This window comes from Phaseolus vulgaris, chromosome 5 (assembly GCF_051622355.1).
Source record: "Phaseolus vulgaris cultivar YP4 chromosome 5, ASM5162235v1, whole genome shotgun sequence".
Classification (NCBI taxonomy): domain Eukaryota; kingdom Viridiplantae; phylum Streptophyta; class Magnoliopsida; order Fabales; family Fabaceae; genus Phaseolus; species Phaseolus vulgaris.
In genome coordinates this window covers 666,385-686,277 of record NC_143502.1, presented here as the reverse complement: position 1 = coordinate 686,277, position 19,893 = coordinate 666,385, and the positions used below count along the sequence as shown (strand labels likewise).

Sequence of the window (19,893 nt, the reverse complement as noted above, 5' to 3'; positions counted from 1 at the left end):
GATTGCTTCTTCTGGTGCCATATATTCATGAAAATACCTTTTTATTTTTCTTATGCTATCTCCATAAATTTATAAAATCTGGAAGAAATTTAAAAATTTTGAAAAAATTATTTATATTTTAGATTTCATAATTCGAAATATATTTTAAAAAAATGATATTTTCTATTATATACTTTGAAAGTCTGGATTCAGAATAGCTTGAAAGTCTGGATTCAGAGTAGCTTCAGGATTATGTAATTTGGATATGCATATGAAAAAAATGTTGTTTCTGGATTATGTCATGGATATGAAAAGAAAAAGTTTTTGAATTACATAATTCAAGCTAATTACAAATTTGAAAAAAGATTTTCAGATTATGTAATCCAGAATATTATAGAAAGATATTTTTAAAATAAAAAAATTAGAGAAATGAGAGTAAAATATATGGAGGTGTAGGAAGAAGCAATCAAAAATCAATTACAATATTTTTGAAAGAAGCTCAAAAAAATGAATAGATTGTCTTAAAAGAATGTTAGATTTGGATTTTTTTTTTAAAATTCCAGAAGAGAAATAAATTCCAGAAAGCTTTTGATCTCACTTGAAATATTTTTTTTATTAACCATCATAATGGTTAATCCTAAAAAATTAACCTAATAAATATGAAAAAGTCATAAATTTTTACATTAAAATTAAGCATCAAAATTCATGAAAAGTAACAAAATTCCTTTGTTGATTTTTCAGGCTAAAATATAACCAATCCATCAAATATATTTTAGTTCACATATCTAAGTATTAAGTATGAACTCATTTTTCTCTTTAAGTTTGCTAAAATTACTATAGATTTAAACATTTCACGGGTTAAACTCCAATTTAGTTAAATTTTCTTTAACTTTTACTTTCATGACTAAGCTTTTGAAATTGTTTTTCTTCTTTTAGCTCTTGCTCGTGCAAATGGATCTTCCATTATCTGTAATGAAAACTTTGAAATTTTTAAGTAGAAAATATAATTTATATTTGAAGAAGTCTTATTAATTAAGTGTAAAACACGTCATTCATAATTTCTTTAATTTTAAAAGATTACCTAAACAAAACCAAGGCAATACATTTATAACACATTAATAATATATAATTTATTATAAAATATAAGAACATCATAAACAGTTGAAATGTAAACTGAAATTTGGCTGAAAGTTCAATTACATTTTAAATTTTATACTTTAATCAAACATAACAACATTTTAAAAATAAATAAATCTTATAAAACTTGCTTATAAGAATGATTATGATATCATATTAAGAAATAAACTTTAAATTTAACTTAACATCATAAAATTGAAGGTGAAGTTTGCACACACTTATATATTATAAAATGTTCTAATCTCTACTAGAAGTAGGATCCTAACAAAATCGAAAAATCTAGAACCTTATTACAATAAGTTCCCTATCAAAATATTCTTTTGAATTGATTATTTTTAAAGAAAAGGAACACATGAAAGCCAAAAAGGAAAAAAATATATTGCTTAATAAAAACATATATAGTAATATGAATATAAAGTAATAGATAATCACAATAACATAAGAATTATGACCAAATAAGAAATGTAATTCAAACATAATTTAGTTACATACATAATTACTTAGTAAATATATACAACAATAGGAAATAGGAAGCATTACACCATAAATATACAAATACAAACACTTATAATGATAATGATGAAGATAAAACATAAATATTTGAAGGTATTACAATCAGAGAATGGCACATGTCCCACTCCTTCTTCTGCCATTTGTTTGTCTGCTATTTGCCACTTGAAGATCCCATTTCAATTTTTGAATTTCATTATTTGATGAAGATTGGATTGATTTATAATTTTGCTCAGCCTTACATCTTGCAACCTTCTCTTCTTCTAACATTTTCATAAGCTTTCCAATTTCTTCCTTTAACTTTGATTCAATCTATGTTTCACAATAAAATTATTATTTCAAAAGTGAAAGAAACAAAATTAAGAAACTGATAATATCTTTAACCTTCAACAAGTAACCTATAACCGAATATTGAGAATGTATACAAGTATTTATGTGATGTTTTTGACTTATAGTTAGGTTTTTATGTTTAAATAATTTCATTCACAGGTTTCATGATATGTATATAGGATTTTGAGATGATATGTTGTTTGATTGTAATGAGTTCTGACTTAGAGACATTTAACCTCTTTTGTGTATATGGTTGGTGCATTCCTTACTTGTTTTATTTTATTTAATGTAATTAGTTCATTGTAGATAAAAAAAATTAAATATTGAGAAAAATATTAGAAGATATAAAATGTACCATATGAGTCATTCGTTTAAGCTCATCATCATATTTTTTTTGTAGTTGCATTTTAATTCCCAACGTTTCTGCTTTTTCAGTTTCACTTGCTTTCTCCTACAACATTCATTGATATTATATATTATTTACCAAAATCTCAATATTTAATAAAAAATAATTTCAACATTTACAAAAATTTCACCTTTAATTGTTTGAACAACTCATTTGTAAATGGTTGTTTACCATTATGTGATATAATTGTATCCACAAGATTTAGAAGTTGTTGAACTTGTTCCAATCTCTTACTTTCATCCTTGGTTCTATTATTGAAAAGTACCTTGCGATTGCCACATAAGGTGAGTATATCCTACAATAATCAACAAAATCAAAAATTTAATTATAGATTTTCAACATACTAAATAAATTGTACTAAAAGTAACAACAATAGCCATTAGTTTGATTCAACATGATACAATACTATGTATTTTTTTAAATATAAAAATACAATTTAAATGTATACAAAGTTTAACAAATAAATAAAGTCTATATTAATCTATAGTTTTTCATTTCTCATCATAATAACAGTTTGCATTTGTGAACATTAAGAACGAAATAGGAAAATGATTATCATAATAAGAAACCTGAAGAGCTTGTGGACAGTTGGAATCTAAGTAATCATCAAGTGTTTCTTCATTAGCTTCTAGGTCATCTCCTCCCGTGAAGACCACAAGCATGTAATCAACAATTTTGTGTCCAAATAAAGCTTGTATGGTAAGAAAAGTAGCTTGTTCTTCTTCAGAAAAACGAGTTCTAACAGAGAACACCAAAATGATAGCATGAATTCCATCTTTAGCCATATCAATGCATTTAACTATTTCCTTTCCAGCAGAATTAGTTCCATCGAATAATCCTACAAAAAAATTGTTAAGTTTTAGATTCATAACTAAGTATATTTTTTTCCCTTTTAAATATAATTGTTCTTTATTTTAATCCTATTTTTTTTTATCTTCGTACTACAAAAAGAAATTACTATATTTTGCAAGAACACAAATGTAGAATCATATAGTGAGTGAGAAGTTATGATGGTTCACCTGGGGTGTCAATAACATTAATAATTGGTCCATCTTTTATGGCAGTTGTTTGCATTTCACAAACACTTGTTACACCAGAGGAGCTTATTTTTGACTTGAAGCTTTTCCTTCCAAGAATATTATTTCCTGTTGCACTTTTTCCATTACCAGTACGTCCAACTAAAACTACTGTCTTCACCTCATTAGACAAGGGAGTTTTTCCCATTATAGAAAGTTTAGGTTACACTATAAGAAAAATAATAATTTTAAATCAGAAATATATGAACAAAATAAACATTGATTCTATGGACAATAAAAAAAGAGAAATATTTATGAAAGAAATAAGCTTTTTGAAACTTGAAATGTGTCTGAAATCAACAAGTAATTGTGTTAAATTAAATAACAATAGTGTTAAATGTAATTTGTTATAAAGAGATAAATGATGTAGTGGTTTCATGCCTATAAATATTTTGAAGAAACTTGTGTATGTGTGATGTAAAATCACTTTGCACAAATAGAGGATAAAAAATATATATAAAGTGTTATTCAAATTTCAATGATATGATTACATAAAATCTCAGAACCATTTTATACTAGAGAAAAACACATAAAAAGAATCAAGCATCTTAATAAGTAAAATCAATGTGTGTTTGAATCTAACAAGAAAATAATATACCTAGACTAAAGTTATGAGAAAAGAATGAACAAGAGAACTTAGAATGATAAGTTAGAAATGAAAGAAAGGTAAAATTCTCTTCTTAAAAAACTTGGGAAAATAGAAAAGGAACTTACAAAAACATGAAATCCACTAAATAAAAGTTTCCAAATATTTCAAGTTTGATTTGTATATAACTTTTTTCATGTTTATTAAATTATTCAAAATATATGTTTCTTTTTGGACATGTTACAAGAAAATGAATACTTTTAAAAAACAGGTTAATATGTTTGTTTGTCAAATATGATAACAATGTGACTACAATGACACTATATATATATATATATATATATATATATATATAATTTTTCTTTCTCCATGAATTAAAAGCTTTTCAGATAATTTTTTTATTATATATTTAGTTATATCTTTACTCGTTACTTAAAAAAAAAGATCATTTAAAAAAATTGTCATATCATTTTCTAATGAACATAAATAAAATAATAGTATGCTTTATAAGAACAATTATATGTCCTATCATACAAACTTAAAAATTGACAAGTTAAAATAGTATATAATCCAATTAAAATTTGTTAATATTAATCCCATTAAAAATATGAATTTTATTTATAGACACGCTTAAATATTAATTAAAAATATAAATAAATTTGTGCAACACAAAAATGTGAATCTGGTAGTCACTGGTTCCAAACACTAATGTGAAAGAATTGCTAATTATTAATTAAGATGGTTTGTTAATCTAACTTGCAATTAATTCCTTTTCCACATCTCATATTAGGTATATTATTATCTTGTTACTTTGAAACAAGTATATTATTATCTTCTTACTTTCAACTACACTTTGGTTTATACATTTCAATATGCTTTCTTTTCATCTGTGCTTTCTTAAACAAGTTTAGTTTCTCACTTTAACTACTATAAAATGGTTCTCAAACTTAGATAGTTCAATCAAAACTTAGATAGGTCATTATGATTATTATATATATATTTTGCATGCTTTAAAACATTTTTTCTTAATTGTTTCAATATATTATTTTTATTATAAATATTTGTTTCTTGTATTGTTATTGTTTTATTTATGTTATTTTTTAATTGCAGTTGTAATCTGAATTTGATATGATGAGGCGAATTTCCTTAATTAAGGAAGAGAAGACACTAGTTTTAGTTGGACGAACAGGAAATGGTAAAAGTGCAACTGGAAATAGTATTCTGGGAAAAAATGCCTTCAAATCAAGAATTCAATCTTCTACTACATCTCGTAGTTGTGAATTACAAAAAAATATCACTAAAGATGGATCAATTATTAATGTTATTAATACTCCAGGTAATGCAAAATTACTTGTAATTTATTATATTTTATTTAAATTAAAAAGTTAAATTGATTATTTTAATATTGTAGAATGCTAACAAATATTATTCTCTTTCTCAATAGTTAAAAATTATTGAAAATTGATAAGTCTCACCTTTGAACCAATAAAACTGAAAAATTATATATAAGAGGAAACATATTAGAAAGAGTACTTCTACTATTTAAAGCTTAAATATAATTTGGATGCAAGAATTAAAAGATTTTGGTTCTTAATTGCTTAACGTTGTTCTTATGATTTTTTATCTATCATCACTTATTTTTGTTGTTGTTTTTAGTAATAACAACTATACCCACACATATATATTAATTTATATTAATTTTGTTTTAATGTCTTTGAAAAGTATGATGATTTTTTTTAATTATGGTGTTTTGTTTTAGTGATTGTCATTATGTGATTGAAAATTATAGTGATTTCTTGTTGTGTTGTGAAAACCATAAATAGTGTATGTATAAACATAAGGAATTTAATTTTAAATCTAAAACTTAATATATTTTGTAGGATTATTTGATGGAACTGATACTGATGGAAAAGAAATAATCAAATGCATTGATTTGGCTAAAGATGGAATTCATGCAATTCTTGTGGTGTTATCTGTTAGAACTCGTTTTTCTGAAGAGGAACATGCTACTTTACGTGTCTTGCAAACTTTGTTTGGACACAAATTTATTAACTACACAATCATAGTATTCACCGGAGGAGATGAGCTTGAATACAATGAAGAGACACTAGATGATTATTTAGGTCAAGGATGTCCACAACCTCTTCAGGTATCTATAATCCTTTAAGATATTTGATCATGTTATCATTTTGATTAATATGAATAATTTTTTATTATCATTATTCTTAAATGATAATCCTTGTTTTTTTTGTATATAAGCGTCTCAGGTTAGGCATCACTTTGAAATTTGATATCATCTGTCAATATTTGTTATTATACTTAAATTTCGTTATTCTTAGATAATAATCCTTGTTATTATACTTAAATTTCAAAGTTTTAAAAGTAAATACATATGATTATGATTATGTTAATATTAAGAAACTCTTAATTATAACAATATGCCTATCATTCCATTATTCAAATTTAGTTCTAACCTCTTTCATAAATTTCTTACCCTTATCTATCTTTCTCTATATATTAGATTTAAATTTCTTAATGTATAATTAAAAGATATTGTTACCAATAGATAGGTTAATCAGGGTTATTAAATACATGTTTAATTATTAAAAATGATAAATACTAGGGTTGTATATGATAAAATTTTTAATGTAACCAATTTAAGATACTTCCTTTTTATTCATAACATCAGTAAAAAAAATTGAAAATTTACAATTGATCATACTAGAAAAAAAATAGCTAATTAAAAAATTTAGAATTATTATATACAACCAAAATAACTATAAATTAAAAAAAATATTCTTTAACTTATATTTTGTATATTCAAATTATATTTAAATAAATAAAGAATTATTATATTATAGATATATTGTTGAGCTATACATGTTTACCTATTACTCATTCATTTAATACTATTTTGTGTTAATTTCTTAGATTATATATTTAGAATTTTGATGATTTTGATAGAGTTTGAATATTGTTGTAGGATATTTTACTCCAATGTGACAATCGAAAAGTGCTTTTTGATAACAAGACAAAGGATGAAACAAAGCGATTTGAACAAGTTCAACAACTTCTGAATCTTGTGAACATGGTTATATCAAAGAATAATGGACAACCATATACAAATAAGACATTTGTAAATTCACAGGTAAAAACATTGCTTAAATTTTACTATATATATATAATAGGTGTATGTTTCATAAGATTTTTTTTCTTAATTGTTTCAGCATGTTATTTGTTATTATAAATATATGTTTGTTATGTTTTTTTTTTTTTAAATTAAAACATCATGATCAACATTACAGTGAAGTTTGATATCTCAGATACACTAACAATCTAGATACCATTACAATTAAATCTGACATCTCAGATAGACTATAGACTGATAGTCTAGATACATTTACACCGGAACTTGATATCTCAGCTAGTCTGACACCCTAGATATCAATATATTTATTGTTTTTATATTTATGTTATTTTTAACTTGCAGTTGCAACCTGGATCTGCTATGCTAGCACAAAATTCCTTATTTAATAAAGAGAAGACAATAGTTTTAATTGGACGAACTGGAAATGGTAAAAGTGCAACTGGAAATAGCATCCTTGGAAAAAATGTCTTCAAATCAAGAGTTCATTCTTCTAGTACATCTCGTATTTGTGAATTACAAAAAAATGTCACCAAAGATGGATCAATTATTAATGTTATTAACACCCCAGGTAACATGTTACTTATAATTCATTCATTGTGTAATTTGTAGTTGATTTGAGTTAAAACAAATGTAGTTAGCTTGATTATTTCACTATTAAGAATGTTAACAATATTCTCTTTCTTATTAGTTAAAATTTATTGAAAATTACACACTTTGAAGGTTTCACACTAGAAAATCCTTAAATTCAATTTCAGAGACAACAAATATAACTAAAATCTTGATAGTTAATTAGATATCAATTTAGAAACTAGTTTATAAATTTTATTAATAATAGAAACTACTTTAGACACCAATAACTTTTTTAGTTTCTAAAATATTATCTAATTTAGTCAATATAATAATTAATTATTTCTTATTTCTCAAATTGATTTTTATTTAATGATTTTTCTTGTAGTGTCACCTCTAAATAAAAATAATTAAAAAACGAAACTATCCAACATCACAATTAACATATCAAAAAGAGTGCTACCAACACTTTTCTCCAAGTGTTTTTATAATTTTATCTTGTTTTAATGGTTAAATATATTTTGGATGCCGGAAATAAAAGGTTTATGTTCTTAATTCCTTAATTTTCTTCATATAATTTTTTATCCTTTGAAAAAAATTCAAATCACTTATTTTGTTCTTGTTTTAAATTTTTGTCATTAATACATTTTTTTTATAAAAAAAATAAATAAATTAATGTAGAATATTTTAAGAATGTTCTAACTCTATGTTATGATTCCTATATAACCTTTAAAAAAAACATAACCCAAACTCGACTTTGTTATTAATAATAACAATGATTTATGTATACTAGCATACATGTTAATATGGTGTTTTTTTTTTTTTAATCCATAGTGGTTTCTTTTTGTATTGAGAGAAAAATAGATACTATACGTGTATACATAAATTATTTAATCTAAAATCTAATATATTTTGTAGGACTATTTGATGGAAATGATTCGGTTGCAAAAGAAATAATAAAATGTATTGATTTGGCTAAAGATGGAATTCATACAATTCTTGTGGTGTTCTCTGTTAGAACTCGATTTTCTGAAGAGGAACAGGCTACTTTACGTGTCTTACAAACTTTATTTGGACATAAAATTATGGACTATATAATTATAGTTTTCACTGGAGGAGACGAGCTTGAATATAACGAAGAGACACTGGAAGATTATTTAGGTCAAGATTGTCCACAACCTCTTAAGGTATTTTATCATATTATCATTTGGATGAATATTTATAATTTTTTGTTCTCGTTATTCTTAGGTAACACTAGAAGAGAATCATAAATATAAATCAATTTTAGAGACAAAAAATAATTAGTTGTTGTATTAACTAAATTAGATATTATTTCATAGACTAAAAAAGTTATTGGTATCTCAATTAGTTTCTATTATTAATAAATGTTTTCTAAATTGGTATCTAATTAGCTATCAAGATTTAAACTACAAATTATTTACATTTGAATATTTAGACATGTTAATAAGGATTGTTAAATTTATGTTAATTATTAAAAGTTACAAATACATTGTAGTGTTGTATATGATAACTTTTTTTATGTAATAAATTTAAGATGGTTAACGTCACTAAAAAATTAAAAATTCATACTGGGTCATGTTAGAAAAAAAGAGCTTTTTAAATTTTATATATATATATATATATATATATATATATCCAAAATAACTGTAGATTAAAAATATTATTTAACTTATATTTTTCATGCACATTCAAATTATATTTAAATAAATCGATAATTATAATATCATAGACATATTGTCCAGTTATATGCTTTTCTTTTAATCCTATTTTCATGTTAATTTCTTAGATTATATATTTAGAATTTTGATGATTTTGAATATTATTGTAGGATATTTTAGTCCAATGTGAGAATCGCAAAGTGCTTTTTGATAACAAGACAAAGGATGAAACAAAGCAATTAGAACAAGTTCAACAACTTCTTAATCTTGTAAACATGGTTATATCAAAGAATAATGGACAACCATACACAAATAAGATATTTGTGAAGTCACAGGTAAAATCATCTTTTAAATTGAATATTTATTAAGAAGTGGACTTTAAGCTTAACTCAACTTCATAAAATCAGTTTATAAAGTGAGGTTTGCACCCACTTATATACAATGAAATGATGAAATGTTCTAATCTCTAGTCGATGTGGGATTCCACTTCATAATAATATTGAATATTGAATATGAGTTTATTATTGTTGTTTTGTTATTAGAAATGATAATTTAATTTGAATATATAGGGAGAATCAAAATTGATGAAAGAAGAAAGTAGAAACATTTTGGAGATGTTGGAAGAAGAAAGACTTGAAAGACTTAGGATTGAGGAAGATTATAAGTCAACACAAGCTCTAATGGATGATGAAACTCAAACACTAAGGTCGAACATTGAGTCAGCAAGTAGAAGACAACTTATATTCCAACTACCAAAACTATCAAAACTACTAAAGGTTGCCTGTCAAGTGCTCTGATTTTACCACTAATTTATCTTTTCAATTCAATTATATGTAATGTATGTGTGTGTAAAAATGTGTGTATTGCATTATCTGTGTGATGAGTGTGATGTGTGTGATGCATTGAATAAACTTATGTATTTCATCATTCCATTAAATAAAATGTATGATTGCATAGGATCCAAGAGAAATTTTCAATCTCTAATTTTAAATATTTTAGCTTAAAAAGTATAACATATGTGTGAAAGTTGGGTGAGTATAACTGATGTAATTCGTAACAAACTGTTGGGAAAATCAGAACTAATCATCCCTTTTGGTGTAGATACAAAATGGATACTTACGGACGCAATGAGTAAATAATAGAAAATAGAGCAAAATAGAATAATGATAACTTGGGAAACCTTTTCAACTTGAGAAGCAAAGCCCATGGGACCTAGTTAAGAAAATGTCTCCACTATGAAAGTAGGATTACAACATTTGTTTCTCTCAATCTGTGAGGATAACACTTAATTTCACCCAAGAAGGATAGAATACAAAGTCTCTCTAGTATTTCACTGGAATTTCTAATCTCACGCTATGGTGGATATCTATTCTCTCATTTCTCTGTATGTTGCTCTTCTCCCTTGTTGGCCTTTCTCTTACTCACAAGTTCCCTTTATATAGAAAATGAAAGGAAGACTTCTTTGTAAAGAGATAGTGAATAATTAATGCTTATCTACAACTTTCTAGGTTGAGTTTCAAAGTGTTCAAGAAATATATAATTCCAAGACTTTGGAATATCAATCATTGAATATACTCAATGGATCAATTACCAATATTTATTGGTCATGGTTTTCCACTAAATTAAAGAGCGATTCCCAAAGATAACTAAACCACATCAAAAAATTTTAAAAAGATTGATTTAAACCAAGTTAACATGAAAGGGAATCTGATTTGATAAGTATGAGTAAGGGTAATGTGGAGTTCATGTAAACTTTGTTTTGCTTCAGGACTATCCTCTCCCAAAACTTGTGAAATTTCATCCTACTTTCTGAAAATTTTATTCTGCGTCCGTATGCGCTGAAAAAATTCACACAAATACTTTCATATGTTGTTTGCACCAAGGTAATGAAGCACATCCATAAACGAATAACAAAAAAAAAATACAGGGAAGAAAAGCCAGGACGTTTTGTTTTCGGAAAACCAGTTTTGTTCAATCTCGGTCTGGGACTTACTACGCCTTACTCCTTGGGTGTTTTGGTATGAAATTTTTACCAGATGTTCGTTGCCGTGGCTATTAAGTTTTGGCTGAGATTTGAGCCCCAGATTCGTCCCACAAGATTGAAAATAAATTTTTTATCAATCACTGCCAGGGCGGAAAGGAAGGTTCGTTTATGTGTGAAACTATTTGATTTTTTTGGTGGGTGAATACTCATCCGTTTGACCTGAAATTTGTCACGATTTGTCTCGAATTTAGTGCAGGTTCTTACGTGGAATTTTAGGAAAAACTATATCGGAAGAATTTTTCAGATATTTTCACGCAAAACAAGGCTATCCTGTACCAAAACTTGTGAAATTTTGCCGTACTTACTACAATTTTATTCTCTGTCCGTGCTGCGCTGAAAAAATTCACACAAGAACTTTCATGTGTTGTTTGCACCCAGGTAATGAGGCACGTCCATAAACGAATCACAAAAAGAAGACACGGGGAAGAAAAGCCAGGAAGTTTTGTTTTCGGAAAACCAGTTTTGTTCACTCTCGGTCTGGGACTTACTACGCCTTACTCCATGGGTGTTTTGGTCTGAAATTTTTACCAGACGTTCGTCGCCGTGTCTATTGAGTTTTGGGTGAGATTTGAGCCCCAGATTTGTTCCACAAGAATGACAATAAATTTTTATCGATCACTGCCAGGGATGAAAGCAAGGTTCGTCTGTGTGTGAAACTGTTTGATTTTTTCGTGGGGGAATACTCATCCGTTTGACCTGAAATTTGTCGCATTTTGTCCCGAATTCAGTGGAGATTTTTACGTGGAATTTCAGGAAAAAAATATTTCGGGAGAATTTTTCAGAAATTTTCGCGCAAACCAAGGTTATCCTCTACCAAAACTTGTGACATTTCTGCCTACTTTCTGCTATTTTTATTCTGCATCCGTACTGCGATCAAAGAATTCACACAAGTACTTTCATGTGTTTTTTGCACCCAGGTAATGAGGCACGTCCATAAACGAATCACAAAAAGAAGATACGGGGAAGAAAATCCAGGATGTTTTTTTTTCGAAAAACCAGTTTTGTTTACTGTCTGTATGGGACTTACTACGCTTTACTACTTTGGTGTTTTGGTCTGAAATTTTTACCAGACGTTCCTCGCCGTGGCTATTGAGTTTTGGCTGAGATTTGAGGCCCAGATTGGTCCCACAAGATTGGCAATAAATTTTTTATTGATCACTGCCAGGGCTGAAAGGAAGGTTAGTTTGTGTGTGAAACTGTTTGATTTTTTTCTTGGGTGAATACTCATCCGTTTGACCTGAAATTTGTCGCGTTTTAACCCGAATTCAGTGGAGATTCTTACGTGGAATTTCAGGAAAAAATTATTTCGAGATAATTTTTCGGAAATTTTGTGCAAAGCAAGACTATCCTATACAAAAACTTGTAAAATTTCGCCCTATTTTCTGCAATTTTTATTTTGCATCCGTACGGCGCTGCAAAAATTCACACAAGTACTTTCATGTGTTGTTTGCACCCAGATAATGAGGCACGCCCATAAATGAATTACAAAAAGAAGATACAATGGTGAAAAGCCAGGACGTTTTGTTTTCGGAAAACCAGTTTTGTTCACTCTCGGTCTGGGACTTACTACACCTTACTCCTCGGGTGTTTTGGTCTGAAATTTTTACCAGACGTTCGTCAATGTGTCTATTCAGTTTTGGCTGAGATTTGAGGCCCAGATTCGTCCCACAAGATTGGCAATAAATTTTTTATTGATCACTGCCAGGGCTGAAGAGAAGGTCGTTTGTGTGCGAAACTGTTTGATTTTTTTTGTGGGCGAATACTCATCCGTTTGACCTAAAATTTGACGCATTTTTTCCCGAATTCAGTGGAGATTTGTATGTGAAATTTCAGGAATAAACTATTTCGGGAGAATTTTTTGGAAATTTTGTGCAAACCAAGGCTATCCTCTACCAAAACTTGTGAAATTTCGCTTCATTCTGGGTCCGTATTATGCTGAGAAAGTTCACACAAGTACTTCAATATGTTGTTTGCACCCAGGTAAGGAGGCACGTCCATAAAAGAATCACAAAATGGAGATATTGGGAAGAAAATCCGAGACGTTTAGTTTTCGGAAAACCAGTTTTGTTCACTTTCGATCTGGGACTTACTACACCTTACTCCTTAGGTGTTTTGGTCTGAAATTTTTACCAGACGTTCGACACTGTGTCTATTGAGTTTTGGCTGAGATTTGAAGCCTAGATTCGTCCCACAAGATTGACAATAAATTTTTTATTGATCACTGCCAGGGCTGAAAGGAAAGTTTGATTGTGTGCGAAACTGCTTGATTTTTTTCATGGGCGAATACTCATCCGTTTGACCTGAAATTTGTCGCGTTTTGTCCTAAATTCAGTGGAGTTTCTTACGTGGAATTTCAGGAAAAACCTATTTTGGGAGAATTTTTCGGAAATTTTGTGCAAGGCAAGGATATCCTCTACCAAAACTTGTGAAATTTCACCCTACCTTCGACAATTTTTATTCTAGGTCCGTATTGCGCTAAAAAAGTTCGCAAAGTACTTCCATATGTTGTTTGCACCCAGGTAAGGAGACACGTCCATAAAACAATAACAAAAAGGAGATACGGGGAAGAAAATCCAGGACGTTTTCTTTTCGGAGACCCGTTTTGTGAACTCTCAGTCTGGCACTTACTACGCCTTACTCCTTGGGTGTTTTGTTCTGAAACTTTTACCAGACGTTCGACACTGTGTCTATTGAGTTTTGGCTGAGATTTGAAGCCCAGATTCGTCCCACAAGATTGGAATAAATTTTTTATTGATCACTGTCAGGGCTGAAAGGAAGGTTCGTTTGTGTGTGAAACTGTTTGATTTTTTTCATGGGCGAATACTCATCCATTTGACCTGAAATTTGTCGCGTTTTGTGCCAAATTCAGTGGAGATTCTTACATGGAATTTCAGGAAAAACTATTTCGGGAGAATTTTTCGAAAATTTTGTGCAAACCAATGCTATTCTCTACCAAAACTTGTGAAATTTCGCCAAACTTTCGGCAATTTTTATTCTGGGTCCGTATTGCGCTAGAAAAGTTCACACAAGTACTTCCATATGTTGAATGCACCTAGGTAAGGAGACACGTCCTTAAAAGAATCACAAAAAGGAGATACGGGGAAGAAAATCCAAAACGTTTTGTTTTCAGAAACCAGTTTTGTTCACTCTGGGTCTGGGACTTACTAGGCCTTATTCCTTGGGTGTTTTCGTCTTAAATTTTTACCAGACGTTCATCACTGTGTCTATTGAGTTTTGGCTGAGATTTGAAGCCCAAATTCGTCCCACAAGATTGGCAATAAATTTTTTATTGATCACTTCCAGGGCTGAAAGGAAGGTTCGTTTGTGTGGGAAACTGTTTGATTTTTTTCGTGGGCGAATACTCATCCGTTTGACCTGAAATTTGTCGAGTTTTGTCGCAAATTCAGGGGAGATTCTTAAGTGGAATTTCAAGAAAAAACTATTTTGGGAGAATTTTTCGGAAATTTTGTGCAAACCAAGGCTCCTCAACCAAAACATGTGAAATTTCGCCATACATTCGGCAATTTTTATTCTGGGTCCGTATTGCGCTGGAAAAGTTCACACAAGTACTTCCATATGTTGTTTGCACCCAAGTAAGGAGGCACGCCCTTATAAGAATCACAAAAAGGAGATACGAGGAAGAAAATCCTGGACGTTTTGTTTTCGGAAAATCAGTTTTGTTCACTCTCGGTCTAGGACTTACTACGCCTTACTCCTTGGGTGTTTTGGTCTGAAATTTTTACCAGACGTTCGTCACTGTGTCTATTGAGTTTTGGCTGAGATTTGAGGCCCAGATTCGTCCCACAAGATTGGCAATAAATTTTTTATTGATCACTGCCATTGCTGAAAGGAAGGTTCGTTTGTGTGTGAAACTGTTTGATTTTTTTCGTGGGCGAATACTCATTCGTTTGACCTAAAATTTGTCGCGTTTTGTCCCAAATTCAGTGGAGATTCATACGTTGAATTTCAGAAAAAACTTATTTCGTGAGAATTTTTCGGAAATGTTGTGCAAACCAAGGCTATCATCTACCAATACATGTGAAATTTCGCCCTACTTTCGGCAATTTTTATTCTGGGTCCGTATTGCGTTATAAAAGTTCACACAAGTACTTCCATATGTTGTTTGCACCCAGGTAAGGAGGGACGTCCATAAAAGAATCACAAAAAGGAGAGACGGGGAAAAAATCCAGGATGTTTTGTTTTCGGAAAACCAGTTTTGTTGACTCTCGGTTTAGGACTTACTACGCCTTACACCTTGGGTGTTTTGGTCTGAAATTTTTACCAGACGTTCGTCACTGTGTCTTTTGAGTTTTGGCTGAGATTTGAGGTCCTGATTCGTCCCACAAGATTGGCAATAAGTTTTTTATTGATCACTGTCAGGGCTGAAAGGAAGGTTCGTTTGTGTGTGAAACTGTTTGATTTTTTTCGTGGGCGAATACTCATTCGTTTGACCTAAAATTTGTCGCGTTTTGTCCCAAATTCAGTGGAGATTCATACGTTGAATTTCAGAAAAAACTTATTTCGTGAGAATTTTTCGGAAATGTTGTGCAAACCAAGGCTATCCTCTACCAAAACATGTGAAATTTCGCCCTACTTTCGGCAATTTTTATTCTGGGTCCGTATTGCGTTATAAAATTCACACAAGTACTTCCATATGTTGTTTGCACCCAGGTAAGGAGGGACGTCAATAAAAGAATCACAAAAAGGAGAGACGGGGAAAAAATCCAGGATGTTTTGTTTTCGGAAAACCAGTTTTGTTGACTCTCGGTTTGGGACTTACTACGCCTTACTCCTTGGGTGTTTTGGTCTGAAATTTTTACCAGACGTTCGTCACTGTGTCTTTTGAGTTTTGGCTGAGATTTGAGGTCCTGATTCGTCCCACAAGATTGGCAATAAATTTTTTATTGATCACTGTCAGGGCTGAAAGGAAGGTTCGTTTGTGTGTGAAACTGTTTAATTTTTTCATGGGCGAATACTCATCCGTTTGACCTGAAATTTGTTGCGTTTTGTCCCAAATTCAGTGTATATTTCTACGTGGAATTTCAGGAAAAAACTATTTCGGGAGAATTTTTCGGAAATTTTGGACAAACCAAGGCTATCCTCTACCAAAACTTGTGAAATTTCGCCCTACTTTCGGCAATTTTTATTCTGTGTCCGTATTGCGCTGGAAAAGTTCACGCAAGTAGTTCCATATGTTGTTTGCACCCAGGTAAGGAGGCACGTCCATAAAAGAATCTCAAAAGGGAGATACGGCGAAGAAAATCCAGGACGTTTTGTTTTCGGAAAACCAGTTTTGTTCACTCTCGGTCTGGGATTTACTACACCTTACTCCTAGGGTGTTTTGTTCTGAAATTTTTACCAGACGTTCGTCACTGTGTCTATTGAGTTATGACTGATTTTTGAGGCTCAGATTCGTCCCACTAGATTGGCAATATATTTTTTATTGATCATTGTTAGGGCTTAAAGGAAGGTTCGTTTGTGTGTGAAACTGTTTGATTTTTTTCGAGGGTGAATACTCATCCGTTTCACCTTAAATTTGTCGTGTTTTGTCCCAAATTCAGTGGAGATTCTTAAGTGGAATTTCAGGAAAAAACTATTTCGGCATAATTTTTTGGAAATTTTGTGCAAACCAAGGCTCCTCTACCAAAACTTATGAATTTTCGCCCTACTTTCGGCAATTTTTATTCTGGGTCCGTATTGCGCTGGAAAAGTTCACACAAGTACTTCCATATGTTGTTTGCACCCAAGTAAGGAGGCACATCCATAAAAGAATCACAAAAAGAAGATTCGGAGAAGAAAATCCAGGACGTTTTGTTTTCGGAAAACCAGTTTTGTTCACTCTCGGTCTAGGACTTACTACGCCTTACTCCTTGGGTGTTTTGGTCTGAATTTTTACCAGCCGTTCGTTACTGGGTTTGTTGAGTTTTGACTGAGATTTGAGGCCCAGATTCGTCCCACTAGATTGGCAATAAATTTTTTATTGATCACTGCCAGTGCTAAAAGGAAGGTTCGTTTGTGTGTTGAACTGATTGACTTTTTTCGTGGGCGAATACTCATCCATTTGACCTGAAATTTGTCGCGTTTCGTCCCAAATTCAGTGGAGATTCTTACGTGGAATTTCAGGAAAAAACTATCTCGGGAGAATTTTTCAGAAATTTTGTGCAAACCAAGGCTATCCTCTACCAAAACTCGAGAAATTTCGCCCTACTTTCGGCAATTTTTATTCTGGGTCCGTATTGCGCTGCAAAAGCTCACACAAGTACTTCCATATGTTGTTTGCACCCAGGTAAGAAGGCACGTCCAAAAAAGAATCACAAAAAAGAGATACGGGGAAGAAAATCCAGGACGTTTTGTTTTCGGAAAACCAGTTTTGTTTTCGGAAAACCAGTTTTGTTCACTCTCGGTCTGGAACTTACTACGCCTTACTCCTTGGGTGTTTTTGTCTGAAATTTTTACCAGTCGTTCGTTACTGTGTCTGTTGAGTTTTGGCTGAGATTTGATGCCCAGATTCGTCCCACAAGATTGACAATAAATTTTTTATCGATGTTCTTTTGTATGTGAAACTGTTTGATTTTTTTCGTGGGCGAATACTCATACTTCTGACCTGAAATTTGTCGCGTTTTGTCCCAAATTCAGTGGAAATTCTTGGGTGGAATTTCAGGAAAAAAACTCTTTCGGGAGAATTTTTCGGAAATTTTGTGCAAACCAAGGCTATCCTCTACCAAAACTTGTGAAATTTCGCCCTACTTTCGACAATTTTTATTCTGGGTCCGTGTTGCACTGGAAAAGTTCACACAAGTACTTCCATATGTTGTTTGCACCCAGGTAAGGAGGCACGTCCATAAAAGAATCACAAATATAAGATACGGGGAAGAAAATCCAGGACGTTTTGTTTTCGGAAAACCAGTTTTGTTCACTCTCGGTTTGGGACTTACTACGCCTTACTCCTTGGGTGTTTTGGTCTGAAATTTTTACCAAACGTTCATCACTGTGTCTATTGAGTTTTGGTTGAGATTTGAGGTCCAGATTCGTCCTACAAGATTGGCAATAAATTTTTTATTGATCACTGCCAAGGCTTAAATGAAGGTTCGTTTGTGTGTGAAACTATTTGATATTTTTTGTAGGCGAATACTCATCCGTTTGACCTGAAAATTATCGCGTTTTTTCCCAAATTCAGTGGAGATTCTTACGTGGAATTTCAGGAAAAAACTATTTCAGGAGAATTTTTCGGAAATTTTGTGCAAACCAAGGCTATCCTTTACCAAAACTTGTGAAATTTCGACCTACTTTCAGCAATTTTTATTCTAGGTCCGTGTTGTGCTGGAAAAGTTCACACAAGTACTTCCATATGTTGTTTGCACCCAGGTAAGGAGGCAAGTCCATAAAAGAATCACAAAAAGGAGATACGGGGAAGAAAATCCACGACGTTTTGTTTTCGGAAAACCAGTTTTATTCACTCTCGGACTGAGACTTACTACACCTTACTCCTTGGGTGTTTTGGTCTGAAATTTTTACCAGACGTTCGTCACTGTGTCTATTGAGTTTTGGCTGAGATTTGAGTCCCAGATTCGTCCCAGAAGATTGGCAATAAATTTTTTATTGATCACTGCCAAGGCTGAAAGGAAGGTTCGTTTGTATGTGAAACTGTTTGATTTTTTCCTGGGCGAATACTCATCCGTTTGAACTGCAATTTTTCGCGTATTGTCCCAAATTCAGTGGAGATTCTTACGTGGAATTTCAGGAAAAATGTATTTCGGGAGAATTTTTCGGAAATTTTGTGCAAACCAAGGCTATCCTCTACCAAAACTTGTGAAATTTCGCCTACTTTCGGCAATTTTTATTCTGGGTCCGTGTTGCACTGGAAAAGTTCTCACAAGTACTTACATATGTTGTTTGCACCCAAGTAAGGAGGCACGTCCATAAAAGAATCACAAAAAGGAGATACGGGGAAGAAAATACAGGACGTTTTGTTTTCGGAAAACCAGTTTTGTTCACTCTCGGTCTGAGACTTAGTACGCCATACTCCTTTGGTGTTTTGGTTTGAAATTTTTACCAGACGTTCGTCACTGTGTCTATTGAGTTTTGGCTGAGATTTGAGGCCCAGATTCGATCCTCAAGATTAGCAATAAATTTTTTATTGATCACTGTCAGGGCTGAAAGGAAGGTTGGTTTGTGTATGAAACTGTTTGATTTATTTCGTGGGCGAATACTCATCCGTTTGAACTGCAATTTGTCGCGTATTGTCCCAAATTCAGTGGAGATTCTTACGTGGAATTTCAAGAAAAAAAGTATTTCGGGAGAATTTTTTGGAAATTTTGTGCAAACCAAGGCTATCCTCTACCAATACTTGTGAAATTTCGCCATACTTTCGGCAATTTTTATTCTGGGTCCGTGTTGCGCTAAAAAAGTTCACACAAGTACTTCCATATGT

General features: G+C 31.1%; 2 protein-coding genes across 2 annotated transcripts; one reads left to right on the top strand and one right to left on the bottom strand.

Moving 5' to 3' along the window:
- Positions 1-1,561: 1,561 nt before the first annotated feature.
- On the bottom strand, positions 1,562-3,912 carry LOC137834622 (immune-associated nucleotide-binding protein 9). The gene is given in 7 exon segments (XM_068642699.2): positions 1,562-1,832; positions 1,834-1,938; positions 2,312-2,407; positions 2,493-2,657; positions 2,932-3,200; positions 3,382-3,606; positions 3,820-3,912. Coding segments are annotated over 6 exon segments (867 nt in total). The 5' UTR covers positions 3,587-3,606; positions 3,820-3,912; the 3' UTR covers positions 1,562-1,805.
- A 1,070-nt stretch (positions 3,913-4,982) lies between these two features.
- Positions 4,983-10,388, top strand: LOC137834621 (immune-associated nucleotide-binding protein 10). Its single transcript, XM_090301943.1, has 7 exons — positions 4,983-5,360; positions 5,905-6,173; positions 7,008-7,172; positions 7,515-7,740; positions 8,658-8,926; positions 9,589-9,753; positions 9,988-10,388. The coding sequence occupies exons 1-7, from the start codon at positions 5,153-5,155 to the stop codon at positions 10,213-10,215; spliced, it is 1,530 nt and encodes a 509-aa protein (XP_090158069.1). The 5' UTR covers positions 4,983-5,152; the 3' UTR covers positions 10,216-10,388.
- Positions 10,389-19,893: the final 9,505 nt, after the last annotated feature.

Coding starts and splice junctions, on each gene's coding strand:
- LOC137834621 (XM_090301943.1), top strand. CDS start 5,153: ATGATGAGGCGAATTTCCTTAATTAAGGAAGAGAAGACACTAGTTTTA. Junction 5,361..5,904: donor TAATGTTATTAATACTCCAG/GTAATGCAAAAT, acceptor TATATTTTGTAG/GATTATTTGATGGAACTGAT. Junction 8,927..9,588: donor ATTGTCCACAACCTCTTAAG/GTATTTTATCAT, acceptor ATATTATTGTAG/GATATTTTAGTCCAATGTGA.